Genomic DNA, 25,464 nt, shown 5'->3' on the forward strand with positions numbered 1-25,464 from the left:
GAATGCATCATCCTTGATGCATTTAGATCCTCGATCAAGACAATGTGAACTAGAAGTTTAAAAGATTATACAATTGCAAAGAATAGCAAATGAGTTGCCTGATGCATTTTCTGATACAAAGAGGATAACCAAATCTTATATACCTGTGGAAAATGCCTCAATTCGAATTGATGTCCCAGTAGGACAAGTAGCCACTGAAGCAAATTCACGCCAGAAGCGTGGCAGGCCTGTCGGTTCCAAAGATAAAAATCCTTGAAAGTGAAAAGAGGTAAATAATATTCCTATTGAAAAAGACATAGTAGAGACACCTGCAGTTGTCCAAAATTCTGATATAGTTTTAACGCCAGAAGACGTTTAGGTACCTGAAAATTGTGAAAATGACGAGATCTCGATAAATTATGTCTTTACATGAGAGAAATGGGACCGAAATAAGACAATTGTCAATGAAATATTTGCATATAATGTGGCATTAAATATCATGCATGAAAGTAAGGATCTTGAGCTAAGATCAGTCGAAGAATGTCGACAAAGGAATGATTGGCCAAAATGGAAAGAAGCCATGAAGGCTAAATTAGACTCACTTGGAAAACGTGAAGTCTTTGGACCTGTAGTCCGTACACCAGAAGATGTAAAACCTGTTGGATACCGATGGGTATTTGTGAAAAAACGAAATGAGAAAAATGAAGTTGTGCGCTATAAAGCCCGACTTGTGGCACAAGGTTTCTCACAAAGGCCCGGTATAGATTATGAAGAAACGTATTCCCCTGTAGTGGATGCGATAACATTGCGTTATTTGGTCAGTTTATCTGCATATCATAAATTGCATATGCATTTAATGGATGTGGTAACAGCCTATTTATACGGCTCATTAGATCGGGATATCTATATGAAAGTCCCTGAAGGACTAAAGATATCTAAACCATCCAATGAATATTCGCAAGGGTTATATTCAGTCAAACTGCAAAGATCTTTATATGGTCTAAAACAATCTGGACGAATGTGGTATAATCGTCTTATTGAGTATCTGGCCAAAAATGGATTCAATAATGATGATATTTGCCCATGTGTTTTCATAAAGAAATCCACATCTGGATTTATTATAATTGCTGTGTACGTTGATGATTTAAATATCATTGGGACTCCTGAAGAGATTCCAACAATTATAAAAATTCTAAAAGAAGAGTTTGAGATGAAAGATCTTGGAAAGACCAAATTTTGTCTCGGCCTGCAGATCGAGCATACAAAAAATGGGATCTTTATTCATCAAACAACATACACAGAAAAGATCTTGAAAATATTTTATATGGATAAGTCGCATCCATTAAGTACCCCAATAATCGTAAGATCTTTGGATGTCAAAAATGATCAATTCCGTCCTAAAGAAGAAAATGAAGATATCCTTGGTCCTGAAGTACCATATCTTAGTGCCATCGGAGCGCTAATGTATCTTGCTAATAATACAAGACCCAATATATCATTTGCTGTGAATTTACTGGCAAGGTATAGTTCCTCTCCAACTAGAAGACATTGGAGTGGAATCAAGCAAATCTTTCGATATCTTCATGGAACGGTTGATATGGGATTATTTTATCCCTATGGATCCAAGTCACAACTAGTTGGCTATGCGGATGCTGGATACTTATCTGATCCACATAAAGGGAGATCACAAACAGGATACCTATTCACATATGGTGGTACAGCTATATCATGGAGGTCCACGAAACAGACGATAGCAGCAACCTCCTCTAATCATGCCGAAATACTAGCGATTCATGAAACAAGTCGCGAGTGTTTTTGGCTCAGGAGTTTGATCCAATATATCCTGTCATCATGTGGACTGATTGATCATAAGATAGCTCCTACTGTCCTGTTTGAAGATAATACAGCATGCATTGCTCAACTTAAGGGTGGATACATCAAAGGTGATAGAACAAAGCATATCTCTCCTAAATTCTTCTTCACTCATGATCTTCAAAATCAAGGGACAATTGATGTGCAACAGATCCATTCAAGTGACAATCTGGCAGATTTATTTACAAAGTCACTCCCAAAATCCTCCTTTGAAAGATGAGTTAAACCCCAAAATGGTCCCTGAGATTGGCGTCGTGCACTAAAATCGTCCTTGAGATTCCAATTGCACTAATTACGTCCCTGAGATTGAGAAAAGTGCACCATATTAGTCCTTGACCCATTTTTCATTAACGACGTGATGACATAGTTTGATGACGTGGACGATAAGTGACACGTGTCACTCCATGATTTGGCCACGTGTAATGATATGATGATGTGGTGACCAGTGACACGTGGCATGCTGATGTGGATGGTTGTACCACGTGTCACAATGTTATTTGGCCACGTGTTCGTTTATGCCACGTGTCGCAACATTATTTGTCCACGTGTCATCCATTATGTCATTGTTGTGGATGCACCAAATTAGTCCCTTACTTTGCATTAAGTGACTCATTTTAGTCCCTGAAATTGAATGTCGTGCACCAAACTAGTCTCTTCACCAATTTTTTCTCATTTTTTTAAATTTAAAATTTTCAATATCTTAGATGCACTAATTTTAATTATATTTTTTCACATATCGTTTAAATACAAGTGCTTTCATAAAATTTTTTAAGATTTTAGTTTTAATTATATAATTTTTTTAATAATTTAACATTGGTAAATTTTGTAATATATAAGTATGTTATTATAAAAAAATAATTATATGATTGATTAGACACATTTTTTTTCATAAAAAAACATGTGCTTTTAACAAGAAATCAATAATTAAAATATACATTTTTTTATTCTTATGAAATACACGTTTTCGTTATGTGTAAATGAGCTAAATTGAAGGTACTTCAAGCACTCTCACTATCTCTCCAACCTTTGCAGTTTAGATGAAAGAGGTCGGAGATGGTAATGAGGGAAGCTTGAAATGCCTTCACGTCAACTCCAAGACGGCGGTTAGAGGTATCCGCAAGATAAAAAAATATTTTATAAAAGCATTGAAAGAGGTCGGAGATAGTAGTGAAGGTGCTTGAAATGCCTTCACGTAAACTCCAAGTTGGCGGTTAGGGTATTCGCAAGAGAAAAATATTTTATAAAAGCACATTTATTTGAATAACATGTGAAAAAATAGAATTGAAATTAATGCATTAAAAAATATTGAGAATTTTGAATTTATAGAAAAAAATGAGAAAAAATTGGTGAAGGGACTAGTTTGGTACACGACATTCAATTCCAGGGACTAAAATGAGAATTCTCTTGTTAAGACCCTATGAACAATTAAACAAAACCTCAGATTCATACCAGAACCACAATGATTCAAAAAAACCTTTAATGTCCAAAAATTCCCTGAGTAAGAACTGCTGGATTATCACTTATTCAAGAAATAGATAGGATAGAATGAAAAAGAAATCAAAAGACATTTTTTTGCTTTGATAAAAAAAAAAGACAAACAGTGGCAATTTTATTTGACTTAATGCAAAGTGAGGGACTAATTTGGTGCATCTACAATGATGACATAATGGATGACACGTGGACGAATACTGTTGCGACACGTAGCACAAATGAACACGTGGCCAAATAACATTGTGACACGTGGCACAACCATCCATGTCAGCATGCCACGTGTCACTGGTTACCACATCATCATATCATTACACGTGGCCAAATCATAGAGTGACACGTGTCACTTACCGTCCACGTCATCTAGCCATGTCATCACGTCGTTAAGAAAAAATGGGTCAGGGACTAATATGGTGCACTTTTCTCAATCTCAGGGACGTAATTGGTGCAATTGGAATCTCACGGACGATTTTAGTGCACGACGCCAATCTCAGGGACCATTTTGGGGTTTAACTCTTTGAAAGATTGGTACATGAGATTTGAATGCACCGATTTCGAGACATTAAATGATGTCAACAAGAAGGGGAGACTGTACTCTTTTTTCCTTGGTCGGATTTTTTCCCATTGGTTTTTCCTTGACAAGGTTTTTAATGAGGCAGTTTCTATCACAAAGGATTTTGTACTCTTTTTCCTTTACTAAAGTTTTTCCCATTGGGTTTTCTTTAGTAAGGTTTTAACGAGATATAATCCTAAATAGACATCCAATGGGAGTGTTACGATATGGATGTCCATATCTACTCAGCATGATTTATTGAAGTACTATTGGGAAGCACAAATATTAAAGAATAAGTGGTGCATGCTTTCCCAACATTTGAAAAGTGAAACTTTACACTTATATAAATAGAGAAATAAAGCTGAGGCTTTTTACATAGCAATAATAAAACTAAAATATTCTCTCTCTTTTACTATAAAACTCTTATTTACTTTTCTCCTCGTATACTATTAATATAATATTAATATATTATCTTTATAGAAGTATAATAGTATTAATAAATACTGATAATAGTATTTTTTTATTTATTCTTTATTTTATCACCTCTTTCGTATTTATTTATTTAGTTATTTTACAACAAATAGAAAATTATTGAGTTCTATCAACTCTTATGTTATGGGCATAAGGAGCCTTTTTGCCTCTAATTTATGTTTTGCTAATTTTCTCTAGGTTCATCAAATCCAGCACGATAAAATCTATGTTCACAATTATCACAATAAAATCCTTAATGTCTATTCTTCAACGATCAATATAATACTTTATCAGCAAATATTATTATTTTTAGTCAATATTTGATCAGTAATAATTTACATCTTTATTTATGGACGTTTTACTCATAAGAAATATATAATTTGCACTTATGTTTATCAGTGTTTTATATATATAAATCAATACAATTTATACACATATTTTTAGAGTGTGCATACATAAATTAGTAAATTTATTTATTAAAAATAATTTAATAATTATATAGATTAAATAATAATAAAAAATACTAAAAATTATTATCTTCTAAAAATTTCTCTTTTAATTTCAACCTTTTAATCACTTTTAAAGAAATAAGAATTTTTTTTTTTATACTAAGAACTATCAATGTATCTAATCCTTTAAAAGATTAAGGGCTGTGTAAATTTTAATGTTTTTTTGTCTGACAAAATCTTAAATTCAAACGTCGTCGTTCTTGCAAGGAGAAACAAAACGTTAAAAACAACAAATCCTAGGGATAGACACCTTCTCCGTCCGTTCGCCACCTTCACCTCCGGCGGCGCTCCTAGTATCGCTAGCTTAGCCTCTGCCTTCTTTGTTGTTCTGCTGCTGGTGCTTCTTCACTTCTTCCGCCAATCTGATTTTGTGCTTCTTATCTCCCTCTCATTCGACGGCGACGCCGTCTTCATTCTCCCCTCCGTCTCTCTCGCTCGGTCTTGTTCTGCTTCCCTTACAGCCCTTCTGGTCTCGTTCTACCGTTGGTCGCCGCTTGCTCCATTAAGGTTCGTTTTTCTAGCTATATATTTTGTGATTTTCTTGTGTTAGCTACTTGATTTCCAGGGTTTGGTTCATGTTACACTGATTCATGAAATAATTATTGAATTTTCTTGTTAAATTTGCATGATTCATGATTTTTGTGATGTGTTGCTAAGTTGTGGCTGTCAAATACGCAAATTGTGCAGTCTATTTACTTGTAAAATCTGTCCAAGAATGCAAGAACTGTAAGAGGAAGAGGAAGGCCTTGTTACAGTTAGAATTAGTGGTCCTAGTGGCTCTGGAGTCTGGAGAATTAAGGTATTGATATATTCTTGTTGCTTTGGTTTCATCTTAATCGTTGACTTCTTTTCTCAATTTCATGGTTCCAATGTTGCTTGTAGATTTCAATAACTTGATGACGAATCGTATTTTTCTTTTGGTAAAATGTTATATACATCTTATGGAAACATTTGAGCAATATCTAATCAATTTACTATGGATAGATATACACAGCTGTTATAGTTAGTTCTTAAAAGCAGTTAGACTCTTGAGATAGCCATGTATAGCATTCAGGGTAAGTTGCTGAAACTACAAACATTTTTTTTGGCATCTAGAAATAAAAGGGAAACACAGTGGAACAACTAAGATGCAGGAATTATCTCCTTCCTAATGGTCTCTTCCAATTTTTTTTGGGTGTCTAGAAACTATAAACATTGTTTGATAAGCCTTAAATGACTCTGAACTTTTAAAGTTAACAAAGGGTATAAATACCTCTTACTTTTTACATTGGTAGTTTCTTACCTTGTAATGTTTTTGCTTTATTTGGTTTCTAAGAGAGAAATTCTTCCTTCATTTTAAAGGCTTATCCATTTGATTGTATCATCACCAAGAATGCCAATGACCCAAAATACAATTTTGAGGAACTGATTCTTGGATAGAAGTTAGTACATAACAAGTTGTTTCTAACTTTTTGAGGTCATGGGGTTATATTAGCAGAGCATCACCAATTCATAAAGATTAAATGATATAGATCCTTGTACCCAGTTTTTATGGTTCAAAAGTGAAGCCGGGGTAACACCACTGTGGATGGCGACTCAAATCCTCATATTAAAACGCTTCCCAATAACCACGAAACCTCTATCTCTCTCCTTCTCATATTCTTCATCCTCCGAGGATGTGGTAGAAACCGCCATATGCATCCTCACCCACAACCGGTCCAAATCCCGTTGGACCACCCTCCACTCCCTTTACCCCAACGGCTTTAGCCCCATCCAATTTTCCCGAATTGCCCTCGGCATAAAGAACAAACCCCACCTCGCCCTCCATTTTTTCCAATGGACCAAATCCAAATCACTTTGCAACCACAACCTTCACTCTTACTCCACCATCATCCACCTTCTCGCACGTGCCCGCCTCAAAACTCATGCACAAGAAGCCATCACTGTTGCCATTCGGGCCTCCCTAAACCACGAACATTCTAGTTTAGATTCGCCACCTTTGAAGCTCTTTGAGCACCTTATCAAGACCTACCGGCTCTGTGATTCTGCCCCCTTCGTCTTCGACTTGTTGATTCGCTCTTGTTTGGAGTCCAATAAGCTTGAACCTTCGATTCAGATCGTTAGAATGTTAATGTCCCGCGGGAACATTCCCAAAGTTTGCACATTGAACAGTTTGCTTTCTAGGGTTTGCAAGCTTCAAGGTTTTGATGCTGGCCATGGGATTTATAGGGAGTTTTTTGGGTTGGTTGAGGTAAACGACAAGATTTTGAAAAGGGGTTTTGGTTTTAGGGTATCCCCTAATGCACATACCTATAATGTATTGATGCTACGTTGTTATCAGGATGGTTTGATGAGGAAAGTTGAAGAAATTTGGAATGAGATGGGTACATCGAATTGTGCACCCAATGCATATAGCTACACTCTATTGATGGCTGCTTTTTGTGATGAAGGAAGAATGGTGGATGCTGAGAGGTTGTGGGAAGAAATGGAGAATAAAAAAATGGAACTTGATGTTGTTTGTTATAATACTATCATTGGTGGGTTTTGCAAAATTGGAGATGTTGGTAGAGCTGAGGAGTTTTTCACAAAGATGCAATTGGGTGGTATTGACAGCACTAATGCAACTTATGAGCATTTTGTTAAGGCATATTGCAGTGTTGGGGATGTTGATTCAGCTGTTCTTGTATATAATGATATGTGTAGGATGGGATTTAGGCCTTGTGCATCGATCCTTGACATGATGGTTGTGTTACTTTGTGATAAGTGTAGGGTTGAAGAAGCAATTGAGTTTCTTGGGAATGCAGTTTGTAGATATGATTTGGTTCCCAAAGAGAAGAGTTATGAGGTGTTGATAAAGGGGTTGTGTTCTGAAGGGAAAATGGAAAAAGCTTTGAAGCTTCAAGCAGAGATGGTAGGAATAGGGCATCATCAACCAAATTTAGAGATATATAGTGCTTTTGTTGATGGGTACACTAGGCAAGGGAAGGATGAAATGGCAGAAAGTTTGAGGAAGGAAATGGTGCAAACACAGATGCAGAGTTTCAGAAAATAGTACTTTCTATTTTTACTTTATTGTTGAAATTTATTTGACAATTTTTTTTATAGGTATTGGTGGTCTTGCATGTATCTAAGATAAATTGTTATCACAATGTTGTTTAGCTATAGATGACATTTTAATTTTTACATAGAAATCAAAGCTTGAGATTGGATCGAAGTGTGGTAATGATCTTATTAATACAAAAAGATCATTAAAATTCTCTCATGGGTGTTTTTGTCCTCCAAAGCTTTGGATGCCTTACTCCATTCCCATGGGAGTTTTTGCCCTCCACAACTTCGCAACGGGTACATATATGCAATCATGGTCTTCTTTTTATGGTTTCTGTTTTCGCAACCTTTCTTTTTAACCTTAGACTATTACCATCTTTGTAATTCTAATTTAATTCCCCTGAATAATGTAAGCTTAATTTTGGTTTTATTTTTTAGAGTTAATTTGTATATATTGTCCATTTCAATAAAAAAGCTTAGGTTAAATTACACTTACACTCCCTGTGATGAATTAGACCGCAAAGTAATTTTTATATTGGCCAAACTTGAGTGTAATACACATACATGAAGATAGGGAAGTAAAGTACTTTTGTACTGGCAATTAGAAGAGAAACAAATCGGATCAACCGATTTTTTTTTAAGTAAAAAATTTTAAAAACACAAAATCGGACCCAACGACTTTTGTTCCAAAAGATAAAAAATTCTCGTAAACAGAAATCGGATTGAACGATTTTTTTTTTATTTGTTAAACAGTCCCCATGTTTTAGAAAAGACCACAAAAATGCCAATATACATAAAATTCACACATTCTAGTTCCATATTAAAATTTAGCCTGAATTAGACAGTTTGATGTCATTGTAACTAAAAGTTTTTTATACATGTGCTTGTTAGTTGTTAGATGTATATTTATGTTTATTTTGTTTTATTTTATTTCAATTGTAATGACAAAAATATCATTCATAACAACGTTAAAAAAAAAATAAGAGAAAGAGATTATGGGTGTAATTTTGAAAATTTTCAAGGGGTGTGTAATTTACCCAAAACTCCAAAAGTTTATATAGAATTATAGACATTCAATTCAGTTATGTACTGTTAAATTGCACGTAGCTTTCCAATGTCCGAAAAACAAAATTTTGAAGGATGGAGGATGTACTATATGGCCATTAGGGCACCATAAAAAGTTAGAAAATAGAATTTAGTTGACATAAAAAGTTGCTTATATCTTAATTAATAATAGAAAATAAAATTTATTGGATCTTACTATACTTCTCTGACATGTCAGGTGATTCATGCAAATCACTTCAATAATTTATTTTATTTCTTATTTCATATTTTACAGCTGCAAGCCATATGATACATAGTTACACATACATGATGCCACAACCTCTAATTTATTGTGTACAAAACCCAGCTGAGATTGGTGTCTCAGAAAAGCATACATTTGATACTTGATAGTATACAACAGATACGTGTAAACATACTAATATTATATATATATGATTGGAATATCTTGGTCGGGAAATACAATTTACCAGGGAACTGAATTTTGGTGCTCTACAAAATGACTGCAATCAATTCCCATATCAGAAAAGGCCTCTACTAGCTTGGGGAGGATCTTAGAAAGCATAATTTTAAACCCTGTGGAAGTCCCCTTCTGGTTTTCAAGCTCAGTTTTTGCACATTCAAAACCACACCCAATTGGAGCTCCTTCAATATATGCTTTACATGCAAGAAGAATATGTTTGGACCGTTTTCTGAAGTGTTCTTCCAAAAGTGCCTCAAAATGCTGCATTAGGAATAATAGTGTCAATTAAAATTAAAGCCTACATATATGGCATAACAATATCCAAAGATTCATATTGTCTAGGAAATACAGAGATATTAGGAAACACAAACATGTTTGGAACAGATAGGAAGGCAAGCAAAATCTCTCTATTTTTAGGATAATTTTTTTGTCTCTACTATCTCAACTATCTCAACAATGCAACTACAAAGGAAACCAAAGTATTGGAGTAGTAATATAATGTACCTTAGGTGGATTTCTTAGCAGATACAACATTGATTTGGTTGTGACAAGGAAGGCATTCTCATTATAACTCACAGAGTTCTTCTCTCCCTCGGCTCTGCCGATTTGTTGGTCGTATCCTGCCTCATTGAAATAAGGCTTCTCATTAAGGACAAGGGCCTGCAGAGAGATAAGGACTTGTAGAATTGTGGAGCTTCTGGGGTTCCAAACTTCAGAGCCTGCACCAGTCCAAGTATTCAGGAGACTCAGACAGATTCTCCCGGACTCATATAAGTTAGGGTTTAAGCGGAGTCCACCAGATTTGTAGTGCACCATCTGCATGGTATTTCAAACGCCATGATGACATCATAAGAGTTTTCACATATATGAAGATGATAGCTAAGAATCATTAGATGATTTGACATGTTTGATTAAATTGTTTAACATAATATTTGTCTACATCTTAACTATCATCTTCGCATAAAGACAGTTTCGTGTAAGTAACCACCTCACAAGTAAGCCTGAAATATTTTCTAAACAAAAGCATGGTTAAACTGAGTGAAGGAACTTATAAACAAGGATGCTGAAGCATGAGGCATATATATATAGAACTGCAAACTAAATTCAAAAGCTTACAGGTGGTTCATTGGGATACTCAGGAGGGAAACATATATCAAAGAAGAACATCCCGTCATGATACGGGGTTCCGGATGCACCAACAATCGCTGCACGCATGAGATCCATTCTTTCTTCAAACACACGAACATAAATAGTTTCTGTTTGGACCATTAAGGAGATGGTAAGTGTATTTGCTCTATATTTCTTTTTACTCAAGTAATTAATAGAAGATTTTATTCAAATTTTCAAAACAAATAAGTACAAACCAGGAAGATTTTTCTCGAGGATGTTCCATTCTTGCTGAACCTTTTTTGCCCAGCCTCTTTTCACCTACAAAGGGCCCAAAGAAGATGAAACAATTAGCCTAAAAGTTTCAATGTAATTATGTCAATTTCAATTATCACATGTTAATTTCTAACCTGAGATAATGTCAATGCTCGACCATCACCAAAGAAGTGATGGTCAGAGCAATTTTCTATTATATCAAATTGCTGAAACTGATTTGAATTATTGTTGTGGAAAGAGAATGGAGAATCATTATGTTCATGAGTCTTGACAACTTCTGGATTTGGAGTTATTTCTTCAATAAATTGCAACTTATCCACTGGATGTGAGTGAGTGCATTGGTTACAAGTTTCCAAATCTTTATTATCAAGAAAATCAGATCCATTCTCCTCTTCATATGTGGGTACTGAGGAAACTGCTCCTGAAAGGGGTGTTGCACCAAGTGTCTGGAATATGCTGTCTTTAATGCTGGAGAAAAGTTCAAAGGCGGCTCGAGGAAGGGAAAAGGAGCTACACTCCCCGAATTGCTTTTCACAAATCTCTCTAACACCATCACTATTTAACAAGTCCTGTTCATCAAACATGACATTCAGTTTGGAATTAGACAGTCGCATACTTGCATTTGGTAAAGAATCTTAACAACACAACAGCAACATCTAGAACTAGATGTCTTCAATTATAGTTTCCATGGTGAGACCTGTGTCTTAGTGTCACCTAAATAATTCAGTCAACAACAGCTACTAATATTCAAGGAAATGCATATTACACACCTTTCCCTTCTTGTCAGAGGGTAGACTTCTGTGTTCAATCATCTCTTGAGGTAACTCATCAACATTAGTTTCATGAGGAATGGAGGTAACAGCTGAACCTTCAGGTTTTTCAATTCGAAAAACTTCATAAGGTGCAACCTGTTGAGAAAATAAATAAATAATAACTTGTATGTTAATTACTTCGTGTAGCTAGCATACTCATTTAACTAAAGCATATGAATACAGATAATTGTAGGACATACCTTGGTTGTGAAACCATTAGCCCAATTCACCTCCATGTTACCATCTTTGAAACCAGTAACATTCCCGACACAGCACAGGAAAGGATTATCAGGGAACTCATCTACACAATGAACTTGGTTCCCATCTTCAAGAGTAGCCTCCGCCTTCAAGTCAGTCACTGACTTGCCATTATCTTTACCAGCTTGGTCCCCAAGCTGTTTTTGAGCCGCGAACACAATATCACCAAAACAAAAGGAGTAGTCCGGGTGCTCTACAAGTTCGTAGGCGCTCACAGTTTCCTCCGTTTTGTCTCCAGCAAAATTATCTTCATTGGAAATGGAAACAGCTTTCCATTGTACCTTAACAGTATGCTCCAATGCATCGACACATCGGACAACACCCCATCTTTGATCATTAGGCTTAAGAGGATCATAAGAAGCACCTTTTTCAAGCACAAACTGATGAGGCCAAAATTCATGTGCATTTATGACATTCACAGGGAGTAATTCCTCTGGATCTAGTCCTATAGAATGCTCACCATTTTGCCACACAACATCAACTTTGGTCTTGATCTTCCCAATAGCAAACAGCTCTCTAGAGTCAAGGTTTCTTCTCTTGTATCCTCTTGCCATCTTATGCACCATTGTAGTAGGAGCAATGTGTTCTTTCTGTTCTGCAACTGATAGCATGCACCAATCACCAAGCTGCCAGTTTGCATGCGAAAAGCATGACAGCACGGTCAAGTTTTTCGAATCTTGCCAGCATAATGGTGCATTCACATTCAAACTGCAATCTGTGGCAACCGAGGCAAGCCATTTAACATACACCAGACCTGCTTCCACAGCACAAACAGTGCCTTCATCTTGATAATCCCTCCAAGTGCCACATAGCCATCTGGCCGATTTTGAACCACTGGGGGACTTAACCTTCACTCTCTGCCCTGAATAATATGGATATGGAAAATCTTCAGGGAAATTCTGAGTCAGTGGTAAAAGCTTCTCTTTTTCCAAGGCAATGATATCACATTCAACTCCATCATCCATCAATACTGTAACTTTCTCTGCCACTCTATGAACCCGACCAAGCCATGACCCCTTAATTACATGATCACCTTCCGAAACAGAGCGAATCCTTCTAAGTTTCTTGGAGTTCACGTTTTTATAGACCTTTCCCTGAACATTTTCCAAATCCACAAACATATCAACACCAATGACTCTTCCCATCTGTCCAGATGGGTCTGCCAAGGAGCAGACAACATCTCCATGGACAAAGGCTCTCTCAAATGAGAGGAAACCATCGATCTTCCCGATGCTTTCCTCTAAACTTGATAATATGCTCTGAGCTTGGCCCCCGTAGAGAAAATCGATGTCCTCTTGATACTCACTGTTGCTTTCACTGTTAGTCTCCCAGTCTGAATCACTAACGAGTGCATCCATGAAGAATATGCCTGTCATAATATTTTGATGGTAACACAAACTAAACTACAACAAAAAATAACATGATAAGACAACAATAGGGACAAATGGAGCTGTGTTCTCCATGCACAGGAATTCTCATCAGAGATGGAATCAGAAATAATCTCCACTCAATAATAACTTGAGAAGAAAGGAATAACACTGGTAATTAAGCTGTATGTTTTAACTGAATGACAGATATGAGTGAAAAACGTACACAACAGAAAACTATTTTCCTTCTTTAGACAACAAAAGTTTAACATATTGACAGAAAATTGGGGGGTTTCGAGCAATCCTTACCTTCTTAAGCAAATTGAAGTATCAAATCCCAGTGTAAGTGTTAGCTTTAATCACAAGAGGGTCAATTGAGTGTAGTACAATCAATTTCTGACTGACTCTTCTTGCTGTCACAGATGGTTAGTCAAGTATCTCCAAAAGATTATCTTACACCACTGAACCTGGAGATTTGATACCAAAGGAGATATGCCCTTATAGGATAATGGGAGTCAACAAAGGACTCCGAAATGCCAAAGGAGATTTGCCCAATTTGGACTGAATATTTTCACAGAAAGAAACTGTTGAGAGAGGTTTCCAGAAGTACAATATCATAGAGCTACAGCTATCAGACTCTTTTTTTTTTGTTTCTCTTTTTTCTTTCCTCCCTCTTTTTTAGTAGTGGTTTCCTGGAATGAAAATTTCTAGCTATTGGAGGAAACAAACCAATAATCAAAAAAAGCCAAAGGGGATTTTGTCTACAAAAAGGGTGGAGTTCCTAGAAGAATCACATATCAATGATACTACTTTTACAGCCTAAAAAAAGTTACTTTCATATATTATTACTGGAATGAATCCAACCAAAAGAAATTAAAGAACTTTCTGCCAAAGGAGATTTGCCCTATTCAGTTAATCTTCAAACATAAGTAATTGCCATAAAGGAAAGAGAAATTCCTCTTCCATATTGCCAAAGAAGATTTGCCTCCACAACAAAGCCAAGCACACATCAGCTGTATCTGGTACCAAGTTAAATTGGAAAAAACATAGAACCAATAAAATTTCAGAGTTGTAATTAGCAATTCAACAGAAATGTTTTCTGCTCCTAATTGATTCACAGTTAGACAGGGAATTACCAGATGACACAATCATCAATGGCAAAAGGGCTTCTAATCTTTTACCAGATCAACTCTTTTGATCCTGCAACATGATGACTAGTGATTACTTTCTCTAACATCTTTCAATATGAAAAGAAAATGGAAGAAACAAAAGAATGAACTTCCAGACAGGAAGCTACCTTTTTTTTGTAATAGTAGTAGAAAGACAGAAAGCTGAGATTAAGATCAAACTAGTAAACTCCTTTAATAAATGAACAAACTTTAATTGTAAACCAAATAAATGGAATCTAAAGTAACCTCTGTGAGTTTAAATCAGTAACAGTAGAAACTAGAAGTTTTACAAAAAAAGAATTCCTAATTTTCTCAAGATTCCTTCCATCTTCGTATAATCACATGGTTATATAAAATTAAAATTGAAAAATATAATGCATGAAAGTAACCTACCAGTCTACCACGGTGGCTAGCACCCAACTTTGTACGGAAACAAGGAAACAATGACAAAAGAATTTGGTCTGTGAAAAAGTCAAGAGAAAGAAACAGGGTGGAAAACGCACACATAGGAAACAATTATAATTTACCATGCATGACACAATCTATAATGTCTTGTCAATTAAACTACAAGTTTTATTTGCTTTGGTGGCAAGAATAAACTCATCAAAAGCATTCTTTTGGATTTTGTCGAACCTAAACATTCTTAAACGCAATAACAGTTAACGGAAGAGCCAAACTCTATCATTAGAATGAGCTTACTGAGATAGAAGTTGAATATAGAAAACCCCAAAACAAACAAGTAAATTGAAGGTGATTAATAGTTAAAGAAAAGAAGGTGAATTGCAGAGCAAGAAAACTGTACCATTTGCACCATTGAGATGATTGGACCCATATAAGGGTATAAGAGATATAGACCCAATAAAGCCCCATCACTCTAAACAACAAAAGAAGGAACTCCACCCACAACATAACAAATTTGAAAGTAGGGTACCTCTCAAAAATCAGAACTTTGCTTTCAGTTTAAAAGAAAGATACTATCTTTCTCTTTTCTTCTTAGATACTAACTTTTTTTCTTGTGGTTTTTAGAAGAAGGAAGAAATGGTCATTTGTTCAGATAGGCCTAGTTCCACGCCCGGTTCCACCATCCTCCAACCCACCACCGAGCCTTGGAACCACCATTGCAGGGAGACACAAACACACACACAATCTCTCTCTCTCTCTCTCTCTCTCTCTTTGGTGTGAGGTGAATGGAAGCTTTTCCTTACATAGAAATAGGAGACACTATTTGAAAAAACAGCCAACAGGAATCGAAAGGAAGAAGGAAAGGGAAGAGAATATACCAAACAGTATCAGACACAAAACACTGTCACTGTCACAAAGACAGTTAAGAGTGTAATTACGTGTTTGTCCTCGTTGTATTTCATTAGAACTCTCCAACTGAAAGAAAGTAAGAAAGAAAGATCCTGATTCGACGGTTGAGTTGAGAACAAGTGAAAGTAGGTACACACTTCTATCGTAGAATTTTTAAATCCTACTTTTTTTTTTTTTTGCATATTTTTAGATTTTAATATTAAAAATAGTGAATAAAAATATAAAAAAATATTTTTAAATTGTAAAAACTATATCCAAAAAATAATGTAAATATTATTATTTTTCACCTTCATTTTTCATTAATTTTTATGCATGCATCACTATCAATATAATCACTAAAAGGAGAAAATAACACTACAGTAGAAAGAGGGGGGGGAGATAATTAATTAGTAGTCATAATTAACTTCATCTTTTGATTAGTTACCTAAACTAAATATATAATAATCCCAAGTGTCATAAAAAAGAAAAAGTAAACATCTCTTAAGATATGAAGCTGTGATAGCAACATTTGTCATCAGAGGAAAAAAATGAAGTACTTAAAGCCAAAAAAAATGTCATAATATATTGTCACATGGATCGACCATTCATATATGGATCTAGCCATTAAGGACGGTAAAGCTAGGGTTTATTCTTCTGGATATCCATATCATCAACATATATATGGCGCTTTAATTTTCTAGGCAACACAAGGGATATCCTTGCTTATTCATGCTTTAAAACTTACATAAAAGCGTTGTGTTAGCCTGCTCCAAACAACTTTTAAGAATGGTATAAAATTATGAGGAGTGCTAGGGCAGCAAGTTGTTTTGTAATCATCAATTCGTTATGGAAAAGTATAAGGAATCAAAAGTTTATCCGCCAAAAACTAAATAAAACTACATTAATTTATATTAATAATTAATTAATTTTAAATTTTTTAAATTCAAAATTTAAAAATTTTTAAATTGATTAAATAAACCTAATTAAAACCTATAAAAACCTTCCTCTTCTCTCTCACATTAACCTACTCACCTCTAACAATCACACACACAGACCCCTCTCTCTCACCGTCAGGCCCTCTCCGCCTCCCCACCGCGATCCACTCCTCTTCTATCACTGATATCTGGCTCGTCGGATTCGCCACCGTAAGGAGATGTTGTGGAACGTAAGGAATGGATAATCATAGTAGAAGAGTGTGATTTTCAGATATATCATAGGACGTGGCATGGATACTATTGATAGTTATTGCTGAAGGGAGGCTGTGGCGTTCAAGGTTTTATGTGAAGCATTACATGTTTGGTGATAAGTAGATTGCAATGCGACTTCAAGTGAGAAGGGGCTGGAATCCGTGTGTACTGGGTTTTGTTTTTATTAGGGTCTAGGGATAGTTATTATATTAGTAGTTAAAGGGTATAGATGTTGACAGTGATGTGGGAGGTTGTATTCATATTTCTTTTGGTTCTTTATGTTCTTCTAGGAGTTTCTTGACTGTTATGATCTAGTTCTCTTCTATTGAATGCGTTCTTTTGTGTTTGGACACACTCTTTTCTAGGATTTCATCATATTGTATGAAGAGATTCTACCTTGTACGCAATTGTTTTGGGATATTAGGTGCTGTTTTGATAAACTACATACTTGATCTTAGCTAAAAGAAGTCCTTGAACAATTACAGAAATAAAAAAAAAACATTCATTTAATATGAAAAAAATATCCTAATACTTAACAAAAGAAACATCTAATTATATTTTAACAAAAATAATTAAACATCTATAAAATTTAAAAAAAAAAAATTCTTAAAGAAATAGAGACATTCACATTTGCAATACAAAAAAATTCGAAAAATATATAAAAGAACATCCAGTTAATATGAAAAATAAACATTTTGATACTTAGTAGAAGAAACATCCAAAGGTATTTGGCTGATATGCTTTTGGTTCCCTAGCTTTATTCGGTTATTAATAGTATTTTTAATGGTGTGAGATTATATTCAATAATAAAAGATCACTCACTTTTCTTTTAATGATTACGTGCTGGCCAGATTGTTAAAAAAGTGCTTATCCGTAAACTTTTTCTAAAATTATTAAATTGCTAACCACATCAAGTGATGGGAGTCATAATACAGTGGATATGACTGGAAAAAAGTGACATATTATAATATTATCAAAAAATATATGCGATATGTATATTAAAAATCAATCAGTAAATAACAGTTATTTGTATTTAAATAAAAAATTTTATTTATATATTAAAATTAGCTATTCAAATTAACTATCAAATATTTATATATAAATATATATTATTTAATTTATTTTTAATATATATTTTATACTTAGTAATTAATTTTAGTGACTAATTTTAATATACACGTAACATAATATATTTAAATATATAATAACTAATTTTTGTGTGTACATGTTTTTTTATTATTCAATAATTATAGTAAAATTGAAATTATAGTATTATGAAATCAAATTGTAATAAAATAAAAAAATTCAACATTTTAATATAAGTCATAAAATATCGATACAAATTTTGAATTACAATGAATATATAAATATATTTTTTAAAATTTTGTGCAAACTTTAAGAGTTTCACGCCGTAACATTCATGAGAACAACCGTTATATCCATACTTCCAGTAATTACATCTACAATTGTAACTGCAAACTGCAATTTAAGATCTAAAGATTTGCCATATAAAAGAATTCTCATAATAAGAAAGAATATCCTATCCAAAATAAGGATAAGTTATTGACATATGCCAAATCTAAGAATATCCTTGCATAATTAGTGGGAATGTTTTACAACAAAATGTTGCATTATTAGCTATTTCTTGCATTATTAGCAAAGGTGTTAAAGAAATCACTTATATGACTATGTTGAACCATGATGAGTGAAGAGGTGTAGAACTCTTTAGTTGTTGATGGCAATGTAATGTCATAGATGATAAGGAGTTTTTATTAATGTTGTTGCATTTCTTTGGCTCGTTTCTTTGGCTCTTGTTTCTGTTTGATTGCTCCACTGTATTGTGTTGAGCTCTTTATTTTAAAAAAAAAAAAACCATTTCTATAGGATCCAATCAATTTGTCCTATAGTATTTATTATGTATATGAAATTGAATGAACCAAAAGAATAGAAGAAATTATTTAGATTTTTTTAAAATAAGGTGAGTATATGTCTAGTTGGAAACGCATAACATATATAAACTGAAAATGACTAACCTCCTTATGAGAGTTTTAAAAACCTTTTCTTTTCTCTTTTTGCTCTCATGGGTGGATTCCACATTGACTACTGTTCTTTTTGTACTTTGTTCATTTTTATGAATGTGCTCTCTAGATTTAGATTTCATTCCAAATCCCAATAACTCTTTGATGATTGCAATGGAGTATACGAAGGTTCTTCTTTAATAATAAAGCATTTATAAAGTAGCACTTTAATTTGTGGCAATGTTTTGAATGTTGCAAATCTAACCTAGCTATTACTTCTTTATACCCAACTACTTTAATTTAGAAAAAGTATAGGGTATCAATATATTATCTGTCAATTTATTGTTAACAATAATTAATTATTATATTTTAAACACATATATAAAAAAATACATTCATAAAATATAACTATAAAGACACTTCTATTAAACACGGTCATAAAAAAGATATTTCTATTAGACATATCCACAAAGACACTTCTATTAAACACAATTATAAATAAGAGTTGGTAGAAGTTGGCACAAATTCTGTTGGTAACGTAGCGGAATTGTTTAATTTATTATCTCACAAGTTTCTTTAGTTTCAAAAACTAGAATGAACTTGAATATCATTTAGGAATCAACAACAATCCATGCTTCTTAGGTGTATGCGAAGAGTTTAATTTTAGATATAAGGTCAGAAAAATTTAACCAATCTTCATATAATTGTATTGTAGTGCCAAAAAGAACTTGGAAGTATTTATTTCTTGACCTTAATGAAGAAAAACAGGTGCTAAATTTACTAACTTTTGTTTTTTAAATATATGTGCTGGGTCATCGATCTCTCAATTTCTTGGATGATTAGTTGCAATGCAACTTGCATTTTTCTTCAATTTTTTGCTCCATTTTACAAGTGCTCAAACTTTGGTAAACAAAAAAAAAAAGTTTTTATAAATGCTACATGGATGTATATTCCTGTCATTGCCAAAGCTCCGATCCTCTTTATTTCTTTTCTTGTTCTTTTTTTTTTTAAATTCAACAATTTGTCTCTGGTGCATTAAATTATTTGCATAGTGGATCACTTGAATTTAACAACTAGGTAGATTACCAGTGTGCTCAAGTGAAGGTATTATAGCAAAAATAAATAAATAAATAAAAACAAAAAAAAAAATCAAAGAGATATTTCTAATATATATAAAGGAAATTTAAATATATGGGGAAAAAATTGGTCGAATTTAAGTGTGAGTTACACCAGAGTTCATTATATATCGATAGATTATAACTCTAATCAACTAACTAATATATTGTCTAACAAGAAGATGCTATAAATTATTGGATTCAAATAAACGGGTTATTAAGGAATGTTTTGGATTTTACATAGAACAAGAAATACCTTTTAAGAGTTAAGAGTAAATTAAGACCATTATATAAGACTATAGTTATATGGTATGAGACTCGGTGTTAATTCATATGACATAATTAAATTACATTAGTTAAGTAATTAATTAATTTATCTATTTAAATAAATGTTAAAAACTTAAATTTTATCTTTATGTATGTAATAATTTACTGATCGAATAATAAATTATTAAATAAAATTTAAATTTATAATAAAATTAATTTTTAATTTATTAAATTGGGAGATAACATGAGAAATTAAAAATTGATTACGATAATGGCCAATATCCACTTACTGATCCCTCTTGTTCATGGTGCTTGCATGCAGAATACTTAAAGCTAGGGGTTGGTTGGGTTTGCATCAAGATTTGAGGAACCTTTGGCAATTGGCACTACCATTACAATTATTAATTAATTAATTAAATGCTTGTGAAATGGTTTGTTTGCGTGTCATTTTTGTCTCTGTCCAGTGTTTTACTTAATTATTATTGTGATGGAAAACTATAGATATTAACCCATCAAGCTTATTAAATGCAAATCATAGGTGGCAGAAGAGATTGCACACATGTCTTAAAATGACAAGCTAAGGTATGGTTCATGCTTATGCAGGAAAACACATACAGCACCTCAATCAACCATGATTTTGTTTTAGAGCAAGATTATTACATAGGGCCACATGTAATGTATGTACTGCCATAGTAAATCTCACATTTGAGTCATCTTTCCATTATGTTAATAAAATTAATTAAATTAACCTTATCATGCATAGTGAAATAGATTATTTATGTGATTTTAGGAGCACTTTCAGAACAACAATGTCACTTGTCAGTGGCAAACAAAAAACATGCTATCATAGAGTAAATGAGAGGTTGAGAACATGTTAAGTCAATTTCTCCAAAGTGCTAAGAAAAAAAATTAGAATTTGTCTTATTTAATATTTATTAAGTAATAAATATTAAATAAAATAAATTTTAATTATTTTTGGTTAATTTTTTTTTGTTTTCTAATTTATATATGCTACTTATGAAGCACAGACACTTTGCTAAGTTGTCGTATTTATGTGTCAGACACATTTTAGATATGACATTTATCGACACGTATGTCTACTGTGTCCAACTGTACCGTGTCTTAATAAAAATTTTTTTTAGACACATTTGAACACACTTAAATATCATCACATGTCAACGTATCCAGTCTTATTCTTAACCTGTATTCTTGAAATGAATTTAGAAATAATATAGTGAGAATAAAGGAAGGATAAGAGTAATTTTAGGAAGTAAAATAAATGAATTTTAATAGAAGAGAATTCAAAAATGTTTACTAAGAAATTTTTGTCGGAGAATTTTATTCTTATTCGTTGAAGTTATAGCATAGAGATACTGTATATACGTATCTAGAATTGTAATTGAAGTTAATAACAATAACAATATCCTTATTCACATCATCTTATAGAGTTAATTAGAAGAAATCTTTCATATTGTTTTTCCTCTTTACAAAATATATATCGAGTGCATTATTGTGAGTAGTATTCAATTTCATATTACTTTGTATCTATTAGAAGTCAAAACTTCACTGTAGACTCAACAATTGGTATCAAGAGCCAACGTTATATTATTCATTATTTGCGTGATAAAATTCAATTTTGAATATAATGGCTTCTACTAGTGGTAATGTCAAAGTAGGAAAATATGAAATCGAAAAATTTAATGGGAAAAATGATTTTTCTTATTGGAGGATGCAGATGAAAAATCTACTTATATCACAAAAATTACTCAAGGCACTGGCAGGAAAAGAGAAAAAGCCGGAGGAATGAAAGATGAGGTTGGAAAGAATTAGATCTTGAGGCGCGGGATGCAATAATCTTATGACTTGAGAGGGATGTTGCTTTTTTGGTAAATGAAGAAGCAACTACAGCAGGCGTTTGGGCAAAGTTAGAGAATAACTTCATGACGAAGACCCTAACTAACATGATCTACTTAAAATCCAAATTGTATACATGCAAGATGGAAGAAGGTACCTCAATCTGAAAATATATCAATAAGTTTGATAGGATTATATCAAACTTAAAGGATATAGATGTGAAAGTTGATGATGAGGATCAGGCACTCATATTGTTACTTTCATTACTGAAGTCCTATGAAAATCTGGTGCAGATATTGATGCTGGTGGGTGACACTCTGACCATGGATAAGACGAGAGCATCACTTTTAGCGGATGATCTACATAAGGTTGCTACAAGTGTAATGTCATCTCCAAATGGAAGAGAGTATAATGATCAAGCACAAGGATTGTTCGCGGCTAGAAGAAGGACTAATGAAAGAGGAAAAGGTAATAAGCGTGGAAAGTCTAGGCCAAAATCTAGACCTCACGCGAAGAGAAAATGCTTTAAATGTGGAGAGTCTGGATATTTCAAAGCAAATTGTCCAAATAAGAAGATAACTTTCAAGAAATAGAACAATGACAACCCAAAAGAAAAGCAAGAAGCAAGCTACATCTCAAATGATGAGGAGGACTGTTACTCTATGACAGAATAATCTTATGAAATCTTCGATAAGTGGATTCTTGATTCAGGATCATCTCACCATATGTGCCCAAATAGAAAGTGATTTACTACCTATTAAAGCATAAATGGTGGCACAGTTTTAATGGGCAATGATCATGCTTGTAAAACTGTGGGGTTGGGTACTATAAGAATCAAGATGCATGATGGAATAGTAATAACCTTAAAGGATGTGAGACATATTCTAGACTTGCGAAAAAATCTTATCTCCATAGATTTGTCGGAGAAAAATGGTTGTAAAATAGTTGCGGAAAATGGGGTACTAAAAGTTGTTCGTGGTTCTTTGGTAGTGATGAAAGGAGTTCGTCACGGTAATCTTTATTCTCTTTTTGGGACAACAGTCACAGGTGAGTTAACAGTTGAAATCAGTGGAAGTAGAGATCAAACAAATTGCACAAGAATATGGCACATGTGGCTTGGACATATGTCAGAGAAAGGTCTATTATTGCTTTGTGGACAAAGTTTGCTGAAGAATATGAAGAAACCACAAATAAAATTTTATGAGCATTGCGTGTATGGAAAGGCACACAGGGTGAAGTTTTCTACAAGCAAGCACAAAAGTAGAGGGTTGTTAGACTACGTGCATACTGATGTTTGGGGCCCGTCTAAAGTTACTTCTAAGGATGGTTCCAGGTATTTTGTTACTTTTGTTAATGATTATTCCAGGTATGTTTGGTTTTACTTCCTCAAGCATAAGAATGAGGTATTTTACACTTTTAAACAATGGAGAGCAATGGTTGAAAATCGAACAGGTAGAAAGCTAAAAACTCTACGATCAGATAATGGCACAGAGTACACGGATGGGGTTTTCAAGGAGTTCTGTGATCGAGAAGGCATTACAAGACACTGGACAGTTAGAGAAACACCACAACAGAATGGAGTCGTTGAATGACTGAATCGCACGCTACTTGAGAAGGCATGATATGTGCGCTCTAATTCTGGGTTAGGCAAAGAATGGTGGGCGGAGTCGGTTGCTACAACTTGCTACATAGTGAATCGATCCCCACATTCTTCTCTAGATGGAGACACACCTTATAAGGTATGATCAGGAAAACATGCAGATTATGAGAAATTCAGAGTTTTTAGATGCACAACCTATTATCATGTCAAAGATAATAAGCTTGATGATAGAGCTAAAAAAGCAATCTTTTTGGGGTATCCAAGAAGGGTTCAAAGGTATCGTCTTTGGAGCGTAAATGATTCTAAGTTTGTAATTAGCAGGGATGTTACCTTTGTCTATGGTAGCTTTGCCTAAAGATACGATGCCAGATGATGGTGATGTTAAAAAAACTTCAAATGCTCAAGTGGTGGAGATAGAGTCTAAATACCAACAAATAGATTCTAATAATATTCAAATGGAGCATCCTAATGCTACTCGAGATGATGCAGAGGATAAACTTGATCATGAGGAGATTCAGCGAGAAAGTGCACATGCATTACAACAGTAGCAGCAGGATTCTTTGGCATCCACTAGGCCAAAGAGGAATTATAACTTCGTTCAAAAGTTTGGGTCAGACAAGCCTCTGAGACATTATGCCAAGTAAACTTAGTAGATTATGCACTCTCGGTGGAGGATGATGAGCCGGTCACCTTCAAACTTACTATCAAAGACAAAGATAGAAAAAGTTAGTTGGTCGCCATGGAAGAAGAGATGCAATCTCTCCATAAGAACAAGACATGGAAGGTGGTCCCGTTATCCGTGGAAAAGACTGCAATTGGTTGTAAATGGGTGTATAAAAGAAAAGAAGATCTTACTAAGTCAGATGGTACAAGATTTAAAGCTAGGTTAGTAACAAAGGAATTTGCATAAAAAAAAGGTGTTGATTACAACGAGATATTTTCTCCTGTGGTGAAGCACACTTTCATAAGGGTGCTTTTGAGTCTTGTTGCTCAGAGTGATCTTGAGTTGAAACAACTAGATGTAAAGACAGCTTTCTTGCATGGTGACTTAGAGGAAGAAATTTACATGTATCAACCTGAGGGTTTCAAGGTTGAGGGTAAAGAAAATCAGGTATGTCGCTTAAAGAAATCGTTATATGGATTGAAACAATTTCCTCGACAGTGGTATAAGCGATTTGACTCCTTTATGTTAAAACAAGGATTTTTCAGAAGTAATTATGATTGTTGTGTATACATTCATAAACTTTCTAGAAGTGATTATATCTATCTTCTATTGTATGTAGATGACATGCTTATTGCTTCTAAGAGCAAGGTGGAGATAGATAGGTTAAAGGTTCAACTTGGTAAAGAATTTGAAACAAAAGATTTGGGTGTTGTACGAAAAATATTAGGCATAAAAATTAAAAGAGAGAGATCAAGCCAAAAATTATTCTTGAGCCAGAGAGGGTACATTGAGCGCGTTATTGAAAGGTTCGAAATGAAAAATGCTAAGCCAGTAGTAACACTGTTGGCTCTACATTTCAAACTCTCTGGTAAACAATCTCCCACAACAGCAGAAGATAAGGCTTACATAGAAAATGTACTTTATGCTAGTGCAGTCGGTAGCCTAATGTATGTTATGGTGTGTACATGCCCAGATATTTCACAGGCAGTCAGTATTGTTAGCAGGTTCATGGCAAATCTGGGTAAGACACACTGGGAAGCAGTCAAGTGGATATTAAAG

The 25,464-nt window shown here is 34.0% G+C and overlaps 2 protein-coding genes across 9 annotated transcripts; one reads left to right on the forward strand and one right to left on the reverse strand.

Annotated features, from left to right (window-relative positions):
- Nucleotides 1–5,010: 5,010 nt before the first annotated feature.
- On the forward strand, nt 5,011–8,399 carry LOC107631230 (Tetratricopeptide repeat (TPR)-like superfamily protein). Its single transcript, XM_016334599.3, has 3 exons — nt 5,011–5,379; nt 5,560–5,671; nt 6,214–8,399. The coding sequence occupies exon 3, from the start codon at nt 6,440–6,442 to the stop codon at nt 7,901–7,903; it is 1,464 nt and encodes a 487-aa protein (XP_016190085.1). The 5' UTR covers nt 5,011–5,379; nt 5,560–5,671; nt 6,214–6,439; the 3' UTR covers nt 7,904–8,399.
- A 780-nt stretch (nt 8,400–9,179) lies between these two features.
- Nucleotides 9,180–15,842, reverse strand: LOC107631228 (putative ubiquitin-conjugating enzyme E2 24). Of its 8 annotated transcripts, none has more exons than XM_016334597.3 (10): nt 15,213–15,842; nt 14,378–14,441; nt 13,551–14,260; nt 11,817–13,243; nt 11,575–11,712; nt 10,939–11,373; nt 10,786–10,849; nt 10,538–10,677; nt 9,926–10,237; nt 9,180–9,682 (listed from the first exon to the last, which is right to left on the reverse strand). In XM_016334597.3, the coding sequence occupies exons 4-10, from the start codon at nt 13,230–13,232 to the stop codon at nt 9,425–9,427; spliced, it is 2,763 nt and encodes a 920-aa protein (XP_016190083.1). In that variant the 5' UTR covers nt 13,233–13,243; nt 13,551–14,260; nt 14,378–14,441; nt 15,213–15,842; the 3' UTR covers nt 9,180–9,424. The 8 variants fall into 8 exon arrangements, with proteins under 8 accessions (XP_016190083.1, XP_016190080.1, XP_016190081.1 ...); XM_016334594.3 differs by having other exon boundaries at nt 11,817–13,272; XM_016334595.3 differs by having other exon boundaries at nt 11,817–13,277.
- Between the last annotated feature and the right edge of the window lie 9,622 nt (nt 15,843–25,464).

The sequence above is a fragment of the Arachis ipaensis genome, chromosome B3, assembly GCF_059453495.1.
Source record: "Arachis ipaensis isolate K30076 ecotype BB chromosome B3, ASM5945349v1, whole genome shotgun sequence".
Taxonomy (NCBI): domain Eukaryota; kingdom Viridiplantae; phylum Streptophyta; class Magnoliopsida; order Fabales; family Fabaceae; genus Arachis; species Arachis ipaensis.